Below are 18,020 nucleotides of genomic sequence, written 5' to 3' on the forward strand. Positions count from 1 at the left end.
CTTTTTATTCTCTGCATGACCCTGTCATTGCTATTGTCTGTGCTGGCTCTCGCTGCTGCTCCCCTGCCTTATTCCTTGCCTGTACATGAATGGAAGGGTGGGGAGGTACTATATCAATCGTTGTGGAGACATTTCGGCCCATTCTTCTTTACGACATTGCTTTAGGTTGATTGAGGTTAGCAGCTATATGTTTTTATGCAGCTCTCTCCTAACAAAGCATTTCAGTGGGGTTGGGGTCTGGACATTGACCGGTCCATTGCATAACCTTAATTCTTTTCTTTTTCAGTCATTGTAGATTTGCTGTTGCTGTGCTTGGATCATTGTTGCTGTTGCACAACCAAATTTCAGACATCTGATGGATAAATGGGCTTTTGCACCACCGTGCTTGAGAGCATGTCTTTTTTTTGACCTTTGAACTTTTTTTTTTAACATTTAACATGCTAACTGATGCCTGTAGAGTCTCTTGGATTTTGTTTTTGACATCCACTCCCAGGAAAATCATAGCACTGTATTAACACAGCTGAACGCTCTAGACCAACAAACTGCCAAAACGTTTGCTTTACAGAGGTGTTCACACTTAATCAAGTGCATTTGATTAGCAGCACCTGGGTGCTGTTTACACTCCTAATTCCAATGAAAGCAGTAACAATGTAGTTTTTCACAGGAGTTCATAGAGTTCTTTGAAAACTTTCTTTTTCTGTAGGTTGAACTTAGTGGTTAAAAAAAAAAAGAAAATTGAATTGCAGTCTCTTGTCCTGGAAATCATCTTGGACATTTCATGGACAATATAGTCTGGCAAATGCTTTGTGGTATCAAAATGCTATTTGTTGTGAACGCAGGTGTGTGTGCTCCTTGTTGTTCCTTTCTGATGCCACATGAACTACAGAATAGGGGAGTGCAGGTGGGGAGAGCTGTGTCTGTAAAGATCAAATGGTAAAACTGTTGTTTTCTTCAATAATCTGCTCAGTCAAACAAGGCCTGTATTTCTCTGTGGGAGACTTCTGTCCATAGGTCTCGCAATAATAACACACAGGCCTGCCACCCATTATTGTGTTACTCAAACACATTTGACTTTCTTCTGCAGCCAAATTGATTTTTATGCAAATGTGTTGTTTATGGCAATAGCCAGTTTCCCATATGATGACAGCATGCACTCTAACCTCTGTAATACACACATTTATTATATTAAGTGCAGGCAACTGTTAATACGCATTGTAATTTTTTTTTATTGCTAAAGCTGAAAAATATTATCAGAGGCAGGTCAGAATATTATGGATGCTTTAGTTTTGGCAAGTTTAACAAAAGCGTACACTTTGGCTTTCCATACTGAATGCATACTCCATTAATCATAGTTGTATTTTAACCACAGTCATTGTTTAACAGTAAATTTAATTTCCCTCTACTTAGCTAAATGTGGCTCAATTATATCCAGCAAGGGCACTTAAGCTATTAAAAGAAGTGGGTGTGAAATACTGAAATAACATTAACAGTGCATTAGCTATTAAACTGCACTCCAGAAAATTTCTGACAAGTGCTGATTATTTTTACAGTAAAGAGATTTTCTGAATCATTGTTTGAAATTTTCTGTGTCTCAGAACACCTGTAAAAACACAAGATTTCATTGTAGAACAACATTTTGAACTTTGTAATATTCTGATGTCTGACACTGACATGTTTATTATGATTTCATTTTTTATTTGTTTTTCTAAGGCTATGATATCAATAATCTTTCTTTCATACACATTTTCTACAAGTAATTTTCCCACCTCTCTGTCAATACACAAACAATGCACAATTTGTCTGTTCATAATTACCAGAAGATTTGATGACATAAGAGCTTTTTGGAGCATTTGGATACACCCACAACCCAGGTGTTGGCAAAAGTATCCTTTGAATTTTAGTCTTGAATGCCTAAATCTAAATTACTGGGAGGTGATCAGATATAAAGCACACTGCTGCTAAAATGTAAGTGAAAACCATTTCACTGTGGTCTTCTCTAATGATTACTCAACATATAAAACCAAGATTTGTTTCACTTGCTGGACTTGGTAGATAGGGCTAAGTTTATGTTGCTTATTTCAAGTGCTTTTCAAGGGACATAAAAATATAAGGACACACTGTAAAATACTGGTGGTATAAAACAATACAGGATTTAAAATAGAAGATAAACAGAACGTACATAAAATGAAATTGATTAAATGGAAGAATAAAAAGGTACAAGACGGTGCACTATCTGTATAAATAGCTTCATATTTTACCCGGTGACAGTAAGGTTTTAAGCTGCAGTTTAAAAGATGACTTGGTAGAAGCTTGAGGTTTTCCAGGAGTGAGAATCATGTGAAAAAGAAAGTTTTCATAGGGCTCTATGCTCTATACCAGTGGTTCTCAAACTTCTCACGATGAGTACCACCTCATAAAATATATGGCTCTTGAAGTACCACCCTTATGACCGACATTAAATTACAGTAGTATAGGCCTATTTAACACCATATACAGTTTACACTAGACAATTTAATTTCTTATATGAATGTTATTAAGTGTCATATACAGGATGTGACAATAAGAACAACTGTACTGCATTAAAACATTCACAGCAGGTGGGATATCCAATCTTTAAGTAATGACGTATGAACCCTGTTTCCTGGTCCAAACTAATCGTTCATTAAGGTTGTTGTGTTTTTAACATGTTTTAATGCTTTGTATCTTGTTCTAATTAATCTGTACAAGCCCCTAAAAAAGGAAGTGATCACTGTCGGCCACTCTCGGTTTTTATTACCGCTGTTAAAGCTCAGTTTTTAAAACCTTACGATGTAACTACAGCCCAGCCCATGCAGCAGTAAATTAATGACTAACCTCATATTGTGGATGGATTATCTCAGTTGTTCTCCTGACTGAAGTTTGGTCCGTTTGCAGGATCCTGCCATGCAACTGCATTTGTCCCTAACCATCAAGTGGAAAAAAGTTGGCGTTCATCTTCCAGCTTCAGTGTGTTTATATTATGCCAACTATAGCTGTGTAGCTAGCCAATGCATAGCACATCATTATATACGAGCTAGCCCAACGTCAGTAACCCTGTAAACGTCACTACTGTTTAGTTTTCTGTCTTCATTTATGTCGGAAGTGATAGCACAGCTGTACGTTTTAATTTTTCAGAAATCCCTCAGTCAGAACGTGGTATATTATTTAATCTTAATTTTTTTGGGGGAGACTTCCTACGTACCACTAGAGGGAGCCCACGTACCACCAGTGGTACACGTGCCACAGTTTGAGAATGACTGCTCTATACTCTATGAAGGAAAACCCACGATTCCCTATGATTTAGTAGCTTGTATGATCTTTGAAATACTTATTTTCTGTATGACTTCATCAGTCTCTCACATGGTTGTGGAGAATATTTAAACAATTCTTCTTTACAATGCTGCTTCTGTCCATTGAGATTTGCAAGCATTCATTCATGCACAGTTCTCTTAAGGTCATACATGCATACTTGCACTTGCTTTTTGCACAGGGTAAGAATGTTTCCAAGCACATTATTAAACAAGCGCCGTTTTGTTTTTCCAGGAGTCTTATGGGGTTTTTTTAGATGCAACTTTACAAACTTAAGCTGTCCTGCCACGTTCTTTGTAGAGAACAAGTCTGATATAAAGCTCTTGAGGTTTTTTCCTCAGAGCATAGTTTGGCCTTGGGTGAAAATTCTGGGACATCCACTTCTGGCATTGCATCACCTGAACGCTCCAGATCAGCAACCTGTTGAAACTTTGCTTTTATAGAGGTGCTCACACTTGCTGATGATCAGTGAATCAATTACATTTAATCAGCAGCACCTGGCTGCCGCTTACCCTCTTAATTCCTGTTGAAGCAGTAAGGGTGTATGTACTAAATGAAAATAATTGAGAGTGTGGTTAAGCCTACAGTATAGAGTTGGATGGTTTGACATGTATAGTTTGGAATTTAACTGTAATTGCCATAAGAATGAACATTCTTCATGCGCGTGGTGTGTCATGCAATAAAAAGTTTTGAAACAGTGTTCAAATTTGACAGACTTTATAAGTAACATCATCCCAAATGTGTCTGAGCTACTAAAAGAAAAGCTGTCAAGATAATTCATGAGAGTAAAAGCATTCACTTGGATCTATGAATTAGTAGACAGTCATTTGTGGCAGGGAGACAGCTAATAAAAGGCAGCATCTGTCTGTAGTGCTGTGTCTGTCAGCAAAAAGGCGTCACTTCTCTGGGGACTGATGAAGAACTTTAATTCTGGGTGTTTGTTTTGATGATTTATTTATCTAAATTCACAAACACACATCAGAGTTGTTTGTACTTCCGCTTTCTTTCTTTCATATTGTCTCACATTTTTGTAATGCTTCATTTTTAGGATCAGTCACAATCTTATTTGCATAATTTCATTAACACAGAGCTGTTGTGGAAAATAGTCCACCCACATTTTACATGTCAGATTGCTGATGCTAATATTTTTTAGTCCTTTTCTTTTGGAGAGATTTCAGGCTTGAACTTTGTGATGTTTTTGACACACTTTGACCGTATATGATATACTGGAATTCACATCTGTCAGAGTTACATTATAAGAGAGAGGCATAGATTTCTGTTCAGGATTTTTATGTATAGATGCATACTATGGGTGAATTCAGTAACAGCAACAGCTTCCAGGGTAAAAATAATCTTAAATCCGTATTTTTGGGAAAATATTTTCTCACTGGTGATACTGTAGATACAGTTTTTGTGTACCTATGACAAATGAAATTTCAGTTAATTTATGTAATGCTTCAAATTAATTGGACAGATAAGAGCCTGAAGATATTTTAAGATGGGTTCTGCGTTGTAAGGCTTGGTTCTGTATGAACTTTGACTAAATACACACTAATTTTGTTGCTAAAAGCTAGATTTATGTCCACACAGTGTAAGTGACACAAGTACACAGAAACAGAGCTTTTGCCATTTTGACCTGTGGTCTGCTTCAGTTACAACAGCCCATAAAGGAGACCAGATAGCAGTCAGGACTCTTGTTGAATTCTGCAATCTGCCAGTTACATTTGTGTGTAATTGTCTGCATGTGACATGGAAAAATACCCAGTGGGGTTTAGCATTGACTAGTCAAAGTCACGCTGCCCAGCTTGACACTCCTATTGTATGGAGAGAGCAGGCTCATTTGCCAAGTGTTAACCGCTTTCAGTTCACCGTTCAGAGTTATATCTCATCACCTGCCATGGCCCTGACTCCTGAAGGCAGCTGTCCAGCAATCTCATTTATCTCAGCTCCCTGTTGAAATTGGGTTACTGCATCCCATGAGGAGCATCTTTTGTGTTACAGAGATCTATGCCTGCTCAGATAAAATAATAATTTAAAAGGATTTTTTTTAATCCACATCCTCAAACTTTTTAAAGTCTCTGCTTTTAAGTATTGCCTGAAAAACATCAAAATTGCATTCCCTTTCCCCCATTCTGAGATGCTGCAAGTTGCTGTAAATGGAGATTAGTTAGAAGAAATTGTTTTTATTATTGTTATTAATCACATGATGCATTTCCCTCTTCTGGCAGTGTTTTAGGCAGATGTCACGGCAGAAACATCCCAGCAAGTGCAGCAGGGTTTGAATGACCTGCTGCAACACTTGTTGGGTTTAAGGTTCATATTAGAGTTACAAGGTGCTTAAAGGTGCTCCTTGTAGGCGGTCTGACATTTGCTGGCTGTCACAACCAATGTGCTGCTGCCATCCCCAAACTTGATGAGTGTTTGAGTGGTTGTCAGACAGTTAGTCATAGGAGATGTAGGCTCCCTGTACTTAGTTTCTAGCACTAAAATAGAGGAGGTGCTTTCGAAACATGAGGTTCTTCAAGTCTTTTTCACGTGTGAACTTAGAGTTTCAGAAAAATCAGGTTGTGAAATTTTCCATTTTTCTGTCCTCATATCATGGCAAATAGCCTGCTTCAGACAGGTTCACACAAGTGCAAATACTGGTTTAGGTGAGCCCACTGCCTGGATGGAGTGGACAGGAAGCAGCACGCTTGCTATTGCTGAATGTACACCGTTAGCTCTGTTTTTCTTATACTGGTGCAATCCGAAATCTCGCGGACATGGCAGGTTAAACGTTTGATCCCGTTGTGTCGGACTTTTGCATTCTCACATGAATCTCTGTCTAATGATGTCTAGAAAAGTTAGAAAAGCAGAAAACCTAGATATTTGGAATTTTCTGAGCATGTTAGCGTGAGTTCAGTGATTCATTTTTTATTTTCTATTTTTTATTTATTTTTTAGTTCACGGTTATTCAAAATTTCCTTGCTTTTTTTTTATTGAGCTTTTAATTTGGTCATGCCTTTATTTTTACAGCTGCAGACATTCTTGGATATATTGTCGTAAATGATGTATGCTCATATCTCTAAATGGATTTCATAACTACCTCTCACTCCGTTAAGTCCTAACACTTTCAGGCTTCTTTATTTTTAATATTACTTTTGTTTTAATTTCTCTGAAGCACAGGGGATTGCACAGAGTCTGGGAACTAAATCAACTCACAGCTGCAGATTTGTGATATTACTCTTCATAAGCTTCGCAGCTACACCTAAACTAAGTACAAATTGTCACAACTAATGTCAGAGATAAATCAGATGTGCCACCTTTCATAGTGTATCTTGTTAAATGATTGTGATTATAGTTATTAGAAACTGCAAAATACACTCTGGTGGCTTAATGCTGAGGAGAGAGAAATGGGCAGGGAGGGAATAAATACAACAAGAAGAGGATTCATCTCCATTAGACAGTAATTGCCATCAGCTAGAGGTTTTCACAGATTTTAATATATAGGGAGAAGAGTGAGAGAAATGACAGAACCAACTATCCTGGCATAGATTCATGCCCTCATCAAAAGCCATTTTCTCTCAATTAATACAAGATTTGATGGCCTGTGATTAATCCACATTGGTCAGCTTTGATATTTTGGATGGCAACAATGTTGAATTATAACTCCGATATGTAGATTACAGCTACTGTTACCATCATTTCCCTTGCATTTTTCTGCACCATTAGCCTGTAAATTGGATTTGAAGTTTTTCCTGCCACTGATGGTGTCTGGATAATACTCATATTAATTGTTCAAATGTTCTCATCATCCTCCCATAAACTGTCTGAAGCTGGGGATCCATTTGCACAGATGTAATAATATCAGTATTCCCCAAAGCCAGGAAGCAGTTCAAACATCTTCCAAAACAAAATGTTAGTCCTCCCACTGTTATTACTTCATTTGTCGTTCTATCCGCACAGTGACAACTGCAACTCCAAAGACGAATATATTTTTAATGATTTTGAACAAATACTGGCACTAAGTAAGAGCCCATGAGAGCTGATTGCATCCGAGCTGTTTTTGTTTTCATGACTCTAAAACTGGCCTGTATTTTCAGTTGCTGTAGCCTCACCATGTGACTCACAGAGAAAGAAAAGGTCTTGAGATAAAGAGCGTTCTCACTTCAGTTTTCACTTCTTTTTTCAAAAACCCTGCCACAGCCCTAAACTCCTGAGTTATTGCTCTGCTGCTCTACACTGTCAAAATGCTGCTGTTAAATTACCCATGGCTGACTTTTACTGATATTACCCAAGTCACCTTGATGTCACGCTACCTCGCAAACATCACAATTAAAGCCAAACGACTGTTGTAAAACTGCCAGCTACAAAGTTACCTAGACACAACATTACATCTCTGGTGTCTTAAAAAGTAGCAATTCATGATATGCTGTCATGTTTTTCCATTTCCCATTGCAATAATATAAGCTGTTAGGAATGTATAGGTAGTTTTCCACCCAAACCTCCTTTTATATACCCTCTCAGTGAAATGCATTGCTTGGTAACAACCACATCTTTTTTTCATCCTGTTTTATAGCAGAGGAGAAGACTGTGAAGAATGCCGTATTATCATCTGTGGAACAGCTGGGAATCAACACCTGTCTGAAGTATGTAAAGGGATTTTCTTTAGCTCATAAACCCTTATTTAATTAGGCTTCTTACAGCAGAAGGAGAGCCTGCTGTGTATAAACTATTTCAGTAAAGTCTTAGAATCACTCAACTGTGAGCTCCATGGAAGTAACTACCCTAAAGTATCTCTTAAAAAGAGTCTAAATCACTGCGATGGGACTAATGTGCATGTACCTTAATTTTTATTTTGTAGTGTCTACGTTCACAATGAATGTGAGGAGAAAGTTACATTTCATACTGGATGGGGAAAGCATAGGTGCAGGCTAGAAGCTGTGTCTCACTCAGTTTGAATCTTTTTGCAGTTACTTTTGCTTCAATAATTAGGTGCTGATGAATGTTGACACGGTCCTAATCAGTTGTTTCAATACCCCCGTCTTCACCACTGGGCTCCACATGAAAACAAGCATCATCACCTTAACGCAGTGGTGTGTTTTTCTGCTCAACACTGACATCTTTGACTTACAATGATAATAGCATGCTGATGTTCAGCAGGCATAAAGTTTACTGTGTTCAGCATCTCAGTTTAGCATGTAAGCATGCTGACGTTGGAGAAATAGCACTAAAGAGAAAGTAGAGCTGATGTTGAAGATGTAAGTTGGTTTGGTTTTAACAGAATAGCAAAGCTCGGTGGCTGTCGGAAAATTAATTGCATAATCTTACCACCCTGAACCTCCTATGACCTGGCGTCCACATATGTGGGCATCACATTTTGGGTTGTTCACAATACTAAATTTTACTCTATAGGGCCTGATATCTCTTACAAGGACATTATGCTGCCACTGTTCTATCGAAATTTAAAACAAATTTCCTCAGATGTGGATTTCCGGCCCTTGTAGAGCAAAATCATGTAAAAAGATAATTCTATGGGACCTGATGAATGTAAAAACAATCAGCCCAAATAGCAAAGAGAAATTAAAATTGCATGCAATGAAAGAGTTCGGGTCTTAGGCGGTTAAAAAAGAGCAATCCCACTCCCTCAAGTCTAAACATTTCCTACTGACAGTGCTTAAATCGAGTCTCCAACTGATTTGTGATATTTTTATCAAGAAAACAATGTCTCAATTTTTTTTCCTTTTTTCAGTTTAATATGCGTATGGAGATACGATGCAAAATATCCATGTTTTTCCTTTCTTGCTCTACAAACTCCTAAAGATTTTCAGATCCACATCAGAATTGACTCCAAAAGTTAATCACTCCTAACATGAGCCAAACACCATTACTGGTAAAATTTTCATGCCAAACCTTCAATTACTTTTTGAGTAATCCTGCTGACAAACAAACAGGCAAACCGAACCAATCTACATATAAGCCTCTTGGCAGTGAAAATAATGGCTTTATCTGCCTTTAGTTTTCTTCGCTATGGGACTCCATCACTATGCAGTTCTGTTTGCCACTGCAAAGTGAAAGGAAAATAAAGTCTTATTTTTACAGCACAGAAGAGTGAGAGTATATTTTCTGTTACTTTCACATTAAGTATGAACTGTTTCCATCTTTCATTTTTCAAAACATCATACCAATACCAATCTACACTTCCTAAAGAATTTCTGTCTGCTTTTATATCTCCATTATAGACCAAATGAACACTCATACTATATCTCCTAATGTTTTCTTTTGCTCACCCCAACTCAAACCTCTGTAGTTACTCGTTTGTGTATAAGCAGTAACATTTATCGCTTTGTTAATACCCTGTGAATTGTGATGGATTAGGAGCTGGATGAGCTAGTACATCACTGAAGGTCTGGTTTCTCTGTTTAAAAAAATACAACCGTTTCACTCTACCTTTTCAGTGTATGTGCCTCTTTCTTATCTCTCTGTACACAAAGGTGTTGCTTATTCTGAGCACCTACTCTAGAAAAAAAAATGGAAAGCGATCTGGTCTTGCTGCCCCAAAAGTAATATCACTTGGAAAAACCAAGAGAAAGATAAAAAGGTGTCTTTTGCCACTTTAACCTATAGCATATTTAAGCCATCTAAAAAATGTAAAAGCTCACTTTCATTTTCAACAAGCTTGTGAACTCAAAGCTGTAACATTAGAATTCACCTCAGCATCAACATGACTTAAAGCTGCAAATGTGCACAAAAGACAAAAAGGGAGAAGACTGAAAGTTTTTTTTTGTTTCTCAGTTCAGCAGCTGGAGACACTTTTGTTAGCCGTCATTCAGAAAATTGTCAGAGCTGACTGATTTGAGATATAGAAGTTGAGTCAGTGTTTATTTTTTACAGCACATTAATACACCCTTAGCTGACCGAACTGCAGTACATGCTATACAAAATGTAATTAACACTCACTAAATCAACAATAAATGTGCAGTAAAATACACAACAAAAGCATAAAACATCCTCAAATTAAACAACCGTGCTTGCACAATAAAAACTTGGAAATCATGCTCAACTGAAAGCTGGAGAAAATAAATAGGTTTATAATAGTGTTTTATAATGACTGAGTGACTGGGCAGTTGCCCCTGAATATAGAGGCTAACATCGAAAAGGCAGTGTGGCCTCTGTTTTAGAGCCTGGATCAAGGAACATCCAAGATCAGTTGGTTTGTAGACTTCAGGGCTTTGGCACGAGTGTGCTGCTTTAAGACTTCAGCTAAGTAGAGAGGCACCAAATGGTTGTGAAATATTAAAGCTGATCCTGAAATGGACTGGAAGCCAGTACAGGTGGAATGTGAGCACACCTGTCAAAAAGTGAGCTGCTGTAATGACTGATTAGGGCCAACCTCCAAAGAATTATAAAAGTCTAATTAAGAGGTAACAAAGTTTCAAATTACTCTCTCAAAGTCATGTGGATGGAGGTGAGCCCTAATTTTACTGAGGAGCTTTAAGTGAAAATAACCTTATCTTAACAACAGAGATAGGTGAGTTTAAAAATGCACTTTGTTGAAACAAACATGCTGCAGGATAGACAGGAGTTTCCTGATATTGCTGCCCTGTACTTGTGCAACTGCCAAAGATGCTTAATGGCATCACTGCATGTACTACTTGTTCTGTTCTTTATTTTTCCCACAATAGACCCTCTGACTTGTGTTACTGTTCTCACACTGCTTGTTTCTGCCTTTAACGACACCCCGCTGCTACATTACACAGTGAATATAACTCTTTCTGAGCACCTACTCCGAAGGGGGCTCTGCAGCTGAAAAGTTTCTGTGCCTGTCCAGGAGAACAGAGTGCCGCATTTTTTATTCTGGTATCAACACAGAGTGCAAACATTACCCGCAGAGTGGTGGGTGTTATAGGATTAAAAGTTGTTGAACATGAAATTATAATTAATCTTTTACTTGCGACACTGGACTTGTTGAATGAAGTTTTGAGGACTCCTCTGGGGTATTTGCTTTAGACTTCAATGTTGCTTTATCTCTCAGTTTGATATAAAGTATCCCATTGGGCAATGTGACTTTCATGAGTGATTCTGGGAACTGAAAGAAAAATGGTCATGCTGAGAAATGATCATTTTTTAAAAATTAATATTTCCACAGTACATTTTATAGGTTTTCATTTCAGTAATTTAAAATGATGGGGAAATAAAAGAAGAGATATGAAACAGATGAAAAGTAATAAAGAAGTAAAGTAGTAAAAGCAGAGCTATTATTCCAACATGATTTTATTCTTGAAATCTTACAGCATAGCTTTGCATGTTTCACAGTTCAAGATAATTCTTGTTAAAATTTAGCTCTGCATTCATTAAACCAGTTTTCTTCCAATTGGTTGCTTCTTACAAACAGAAGGTTTGAACAGCACAGATGTTTTAAAAAACAAAGGAAGACTGATCTATAAAGGGTTCGCACTTGAAGATGTGTGTTTCATACATTTCATTTATATTCGCAGGTATGGGATTTACCTCAGGCTGCTGAAAGAAGAAGCTGCAAATGACCTAGCTCTGCTAATGAAGCATGTGAAGATCTTCTTGTCCGCGCAGAGAGTTAAAACTTCATCAGAGCTCAGTATCCTTTACAGAGTCCATACTATAAAAATTCACAGTAAATGGACACACTGTGGCTGTAAATGTTAGTCACCCATCTGACAAATGTTCTTTTGTCATAACATTTTATTTTTTAAATACATTAATGTTGCATTTGGTCATTTCAAAACCTGAATTTGGAAAATAAGAAAATATTTCAACTGGTTTTTTTTAGTTATTTGTGTCTGTTTTGTGTCAGTGTATCACCGAACCTCTGCTTACCTTTGGTTGGTGAAATGATGGCCTTACCCCTCCATGATGTTCCTGACATCATGCGGTGACTGCTGAAATTAGGTTTCAAACGTAGCGTTCTACACTGTATATGAATATTTTTGTAGAGAGCAGCAGTTTCCCCTGCTTGTTCAGGGTTTTTCTTATAATGAACATATGAACAAAGATCGTAGCAGGTTTTGTAGGTTTCGCAGCGATGACCTTTGCAGGACATCTACTGTTCAGGAGAGCAGCCGTCCTGAATTTCCTCCATCTGTAAACAGTTTGTCGTTGGGCATAATTCATACCCATCAGTATTTCTTGAGCATAACTTTTTTGTAAGCTGACTTTTATGCCTTATTTATATGGATGAGCACCATTGCAACCCACGCATTCAACACATGCTCATCTTCTTAAACGATGTAATTATTGCAGAATAATTACTGCAGAGGTTCACTGTATGTATATATAATGTACTATTATTTTGAATAAGCAAAACAGAAGTTTTGCCAACTCTAAAGATTTCACAAACTTTTTCTTTGTGCCACTCTGGCTACTGAGGCATCAGTATATGTGTGTGACTGTAGTAGCAGCTGTCTAGTGTGAGAACACCACAAGTCGCCCTTTTAAAAGAAAGAAAAAGAGACCGAGAGTGTCACGTCTCACGCTCTGATCAACACAATATAGATTATCTTGCTCCATCTGCGCCTCAGTGAGTAGTTCAACCTTCTTTTGTCCCAAATACCAACTGACAGGCGTCCTTTTTCCTTCAGATAGCTTCCTTTGTAAGCAGACAATTGAAACATGAAAACACAGAGAGAAGATAAAGAGCCCTCACAAATATAAAATGCTGACATTTTGTTGGTAAAGAAGCTACAGTACTAGACCGGACTGACATTTGAGCTGATGATAAGAAGCTCGTTTTTGGTTATCTTTGTGTTCAGATGTCAGCTGTAAACAGATTTATGCTAATGTTTCTGACACAAAACACAGTGTACCTATTTAAGCTAAAAAAAAAAAAAAAAGAATAAAAAAGTTAATATACTTAAAAATTAGCAGAAATTTTGGTCTAAAATTTACCCAAAGAACTGAAGTACTTTTTCAGGTAAACAGAAATAATTTTAAATCTAAGGTATAGATGGTGATTGAGTTAGTATTTTATTTCGAGGATTTTCGGTTTCGTTGATGGTGATTAGGTGATCGCAGATGAAAATGTTATTCCTGTCTTTGGGGAAACTGTTTTATTTATAGCTCTCCGTTTAAAAATGATGTCTTGACAGAATCCATTACAAATGCATGAGGTCTGTCTGTCAATCACTATCAAAGAGCATGCATTTGTCATTGAGGGTTGAGCCAGTGGTTAAGCTAACCAGCTCACACTCTTGCATTATAATTGTATTTAAGTATTCACACTGTAGTTTAAGCTTCCAACCGCTGTCATAAATTTATGAATATAAAACAGGGGCAATAGATAGTTCTTGTGCCTAAGCAATTCAGTGCCAAGCAGAGATGATCAGGAGGATCTGCATAAGTTCAAAGTGAGCATCAGAATGGGGGGAAAAAAGGGCTTTACTGTAAGTGACTTTGAACGTGGTTGCTGATGCCAGATGGGCTGGACTGAGTATTTCAGACTCTGCTGATCTACTGGGATTTTCCACAACCATCTCCTGAGTCTACAGAGAATGGTCCAAAAAAGCATTAAAAAAAAGTCTTACTGATGCCACAGGTCAGAGGAGAATGGTCAGATTGCTTCAGGCATAAACAACATGAAAGCCTTGAATCAGTGGTTCACACTGCTGGTGTGGCGTATTGATGTGTTTAAACGCCACAGTATTTCTGCTGTCCGTCCCTATATGAGCACAGTGTGCTCAACTTCTGATGAGTATTTTCAGATTGATAATGGCACTAATTTCAGTAAGCTTAGGTCATAGAAGAAAGCACAAACTGGTTTCTTCTATGCGACTATTCTATGAGTTGACTGTTGTCAAATGGCCTCCACAGTCACCAGACCTCAATCCCATAGAACACCTTTAGGATGACGTGGAATGGGAAATTAACATCACGGAAGCGCAGCTGACAGATCCGCAGCAACTGTGCGATGCTCTCATGTCAGTATGGCCCAAAAATCGGAGAAATGTTTGTTAATTCTATGCTACAAAGAATTAAGGTGGCTCAAGGTGTAATAATACAGTGGTGATTGTGTGACCTCCAAATATTCTTTAAGTAATGAAGTTCTAACCAAGGTTGTCCATACATTTCCATTAACAGAATAACCCAAAATTGGGACAGACTGTACTCGTCTGACCACATTTCAAAGTGAAATCCTCACACGTTCACTGTCAGCAATAACATGCCTTGCTGACTTTAAAACAGGATACAAATAAATGCCAAATGACTCCACACATCTAAGCCGAAAAAAGATGTTTCTTCCCATCATGCACTCGCTGACATCTTTAACTGATAATCAAAGCCGATGGAACTATCAGCGTGCACAGTGAGTGTCAAGTTTCTGTGTTTCTGTGGATTTGGTCCTCATTATTGAGCTTTAATGCAGACAGCCATCCTCCAGTTCTTTTAACTGGGTATCCACAAAGGAGTCCCGTCTTTGCCTTTTCTTAACAATGATATAAAGATCTCAAATGCTTGTCATTCAGAAGCAAATCTATGGCAATTTCCTCAATCTGTTACAGGATCCAGTCAAAACATGGCAAAACACGAATATGTTTCTGTATTAACAATTTTGAAAATGGTCTAAAAAGTAAGAACTTTGGGTTCTTACAAAACAGACACTTTGGGTTTCGGTTGTTTGTCCCTGTCTGCTCACTGAACAGAGTTTGCTCAGGATAATGCATTACTGTTTTTTTTGGTTTTTTTAACAGCTTTATGACTTCTTATCTGTGTTGGTTCAAAGGTTAAGCATTAAATATAAATTTAGTTATTTAAAGAGGTGCTTTATGGTTATTTTGAGCTTCATATTTTTATTCTTGGACTCTGTTAGAGTAGATTTGCATGAAACATTAAAAAAAGCAATTAGAAAGCTGTTGGAGTCATTCAGGTTATGATCTGTCACAAAAAACATTTTAGCTCCTCAGCAGTTAAGCCACCTGTCTTCTGATTGGCTCCCCTTTGCAAACAGCATTGAACAGCAGGAGGGAGGGGCTTCTGCGCTCGCAGACCAAGCCGAGCGCCTGAGATGACCAGGCATTATGGCAAAATCCCCAGTTTTGCCATGATACAGAGCCAAAAACAGGAAACAAACACTGTCTGAAATGGAACATTTAGAGCCACCCGAAGCCTGAGCTTTTGGCTCAGTGGGAATATTTGTACACTGACCTCATTATTTGAAGCTTTGACTGTGTTCAAAGTGACCGTTCACCACAGTAACAGTGTATATCTGACAAAAAATAAGGAAAACTATCATAGGTACCCTTTAAAACTATTACTAAGAAATGAGAATGTAAATTCTTAAAGCAGATCAAGGCTGCTGTTGTCTTTTTTCTGGCATTGGTGTGAAGATTTAACATCATTTTACAAGATTAATTAGTTTAAAATTAACATGCTGGGAAGGTACATGCTTTTTTTCTGTAGAGTTCAGAGGAAATGAACTAAAAATAATAAATTTCAATGTAATAAATGAAGAAATTTGCTCATTTAGTCTTTTTTTCTCATTAAAACTTTCTCCTGTGATATCTTTGTGGCAGAAATGTAGAGAGTCTTTCAATGGGAAGATGTAAATAAATCTCTCTGTGTGCATTTTAACCTAAAGAAAAATTAAACGGTGACAGTGTTCAAAGGGAGCAACTCAGCAGAAAGACATAAAAAGCAGCAAGTGTTGATAGGCCTGGGGTTGTTTTCTGGAGACGAGCCAGATTGTGTTCTCACTCCCGATTAATCGGCCCACAGTTCTCCTGGAACAGGACAGACTCGCATATCAGTGCAGTTATTTGCTGCCAGCAGGGTTTGAATGAAATTATCAAACGTCTAAATGAACTGAATTTAATGAGTAATGCTGCAGAGCCTGAATAAACCACTCGAGACGTACTTGATGAAAGGAAGCTTTAACCTTGGAGCCTGATTGCAAATCCTGTTTGCTGTTTTTCTTTTTTTTCTAATGTCTGCCTCTCAGTGTCCGTGCAATGTTGCGTTCACAATGTAAAGCAGCCACTCCTGCTCATTAAGACAAAAATCACAAGAATTATGTGTTTGTATCAGCTTACCAGTGGCTGTGGGTTAAGATTTTTTCATCTAATACGTTCAGAATCTGACACTAGACAGAACTGGGTCTTTACAGTCTGTTTTTTCAGCTGTGACAAAGCTGATGGTGTATCGTGGTTAATTGACTGTTAAAGTGTTACTCACTCTGTAGATAACACTCACTGGCATCAGTGTCAGCTGACATCAAACTGGTATTAGCTTTACGCTTTATTCAACCCATTATGAGCGCTCAGTGTCTTCTGACACAGAGACAATATTTATGGATCCTTTAAAACACAAACAAAATCTTTTAATTTAAGCTTTACAAGTGGTTAATAAAATGCACATCTAGTTAGTTATTTGTATTTCTGTTACAGGATTAAAAAATAATTTGTTTGTCAAAAATGCTCATGTTACCACAGTGTTTGCTGAACATGTCTAAGACTTTGAAATCTTTGTGTATATTTTTTTTTTTACCAGTCATTTTTGGATCTTTAACTTTGAAACCAGTAACTCACCAGGAAGGTTATCCAGGTCATGACTGGCTGGCCTCTACAGTGTTCCTCATCATGGCCGGAAACATAGAAAAGTCTTTATGTTTGTTAGTCAGTCTCTCCTCTCTGCTCACCTCTGCCTTCATTTGGCCAGCCAGGATACATGCATCGGTGAGTACAACTACGGTAAAGTGAGTACAATTACATATTTAATAGTATTTAAATGTAAATAATTAGGTTACCCTGCAGTGGTGCCTATAGACCGTGCATAAATATGGAAACATTTCCCAGATCTGACGAACTTCAAACATCTACCTTATAACTGACAAACTGTTACAATATGAGCATGTAGTGCACTTCAATTTTTTTGCTCTTAGCCACCCCTCACTTGTCAAAACGGGACTTAGTCTTCCATAATACCACTAATTGTATCTAAAATGTACTCAATCTGGTTGAAAAGCAGTGACACAAAACAGTTTCCGTCCTGATTTTAAGAAAAAAAGATAAGTATAAATAAGTTAAAAAGCATAAATCTACACAGTTTAGCAAACTAAATGTAGACACTAACAGGCAAGACAACTGAGCTTTTAATACAAATTTAAAAAATATGTATAAAAAAAATAAAATATGCAACGAAAAACAAAAAAAGCCCCACAACAAAATCCAACAGATGTGCCACAGCAAATTGCAGGAGTGGCTTTCTTAGCACATCAACTACATGGAACAGTTAAGGAAGCAGTTAAGCAGGAAGTCAGACACAAAGAGCAACTAGTGAATTTTCAAACTAAAACACCTCTTTCCCACTTAATACTTCGGTTCTGAAACACTAACAATGCGATTTGTAGCCAGAATTGAGCAAAACCGCACTGCAGACGGATTATCGCAGACCAGCACCTGGTGTATTCCCAGGATAAGATGAACGGACTGTCACCTAAAAGCAGCTGGTGATGTAAGTGGTAATTTTGGAATTTAGGTAGAGAAAGGTATTCAGAAAGGTTGCAGCAGGTTATCAGTGTGGAAGTGACTCATACAATATGGTGTTGCAGTAATGGTAAGGATGTATTGATGAATGTGATGATGGATGGATCCATTTAAGATTGGCTTGGTCTGCTGGAGTGGGTCAGAAAAGTGTGTGTGGACAAAGCATAGCCTCGTACCAGTCAACAACACAGGTCTGTGCTGTGT

General features: G+C 37.7%; 1 protein-coding gene across 6 annotated transcripts in view; it reads left to right on the forward strand.

Annotated features, from left to right (window-relative positions):
• Nucleotides 1–18,020, forward strand: part of tbc1d32 (TBC1 domain family, member 32) — an 86,798-nt gene that overhangs the window by 50,354 nt on the left and 18,424 nt on the right. For 5 of the 6 annotated variants that reach the window (XM_039598895.1, XM_039598900.1, XM_039598896.1 and 2 more), the window contains exons 29-31: nt 7,886–7,955; nt 11,805–11,920; nt 16,852–17,006. In XM_039598895.1, coding sequence (XP_039454829.1) covers nt 7,886–7,955; nt 11,805–11,920; nt 16,852–17,006 — 341 coding nt within the window. The remainder of the gene's footprint in view (nt 1–7,885; nt 7,956–11,804; nt 11,921–16,851; nt 17,007–18,020) is intronic. The other variant, XM_039598899.1, reaches the window with a different exon arrangement.

The sequence above is a fragment of the Oreochromis aureus genome, linkage group 15 (assembly GCF_013358895.1).
Source record: "Oreochromis aureus strain Israel breed Guangdong linkage group 15, ZZ_aureus, whole genome shotgun sequence".
Taxonomy (NCBI): domain Eukaryota; kingdom Metazoa; phylum Chordata; class Actinopteri; order Cichliformes; family Cichlidae; genus Oreochromis; species Oreochromis aureus.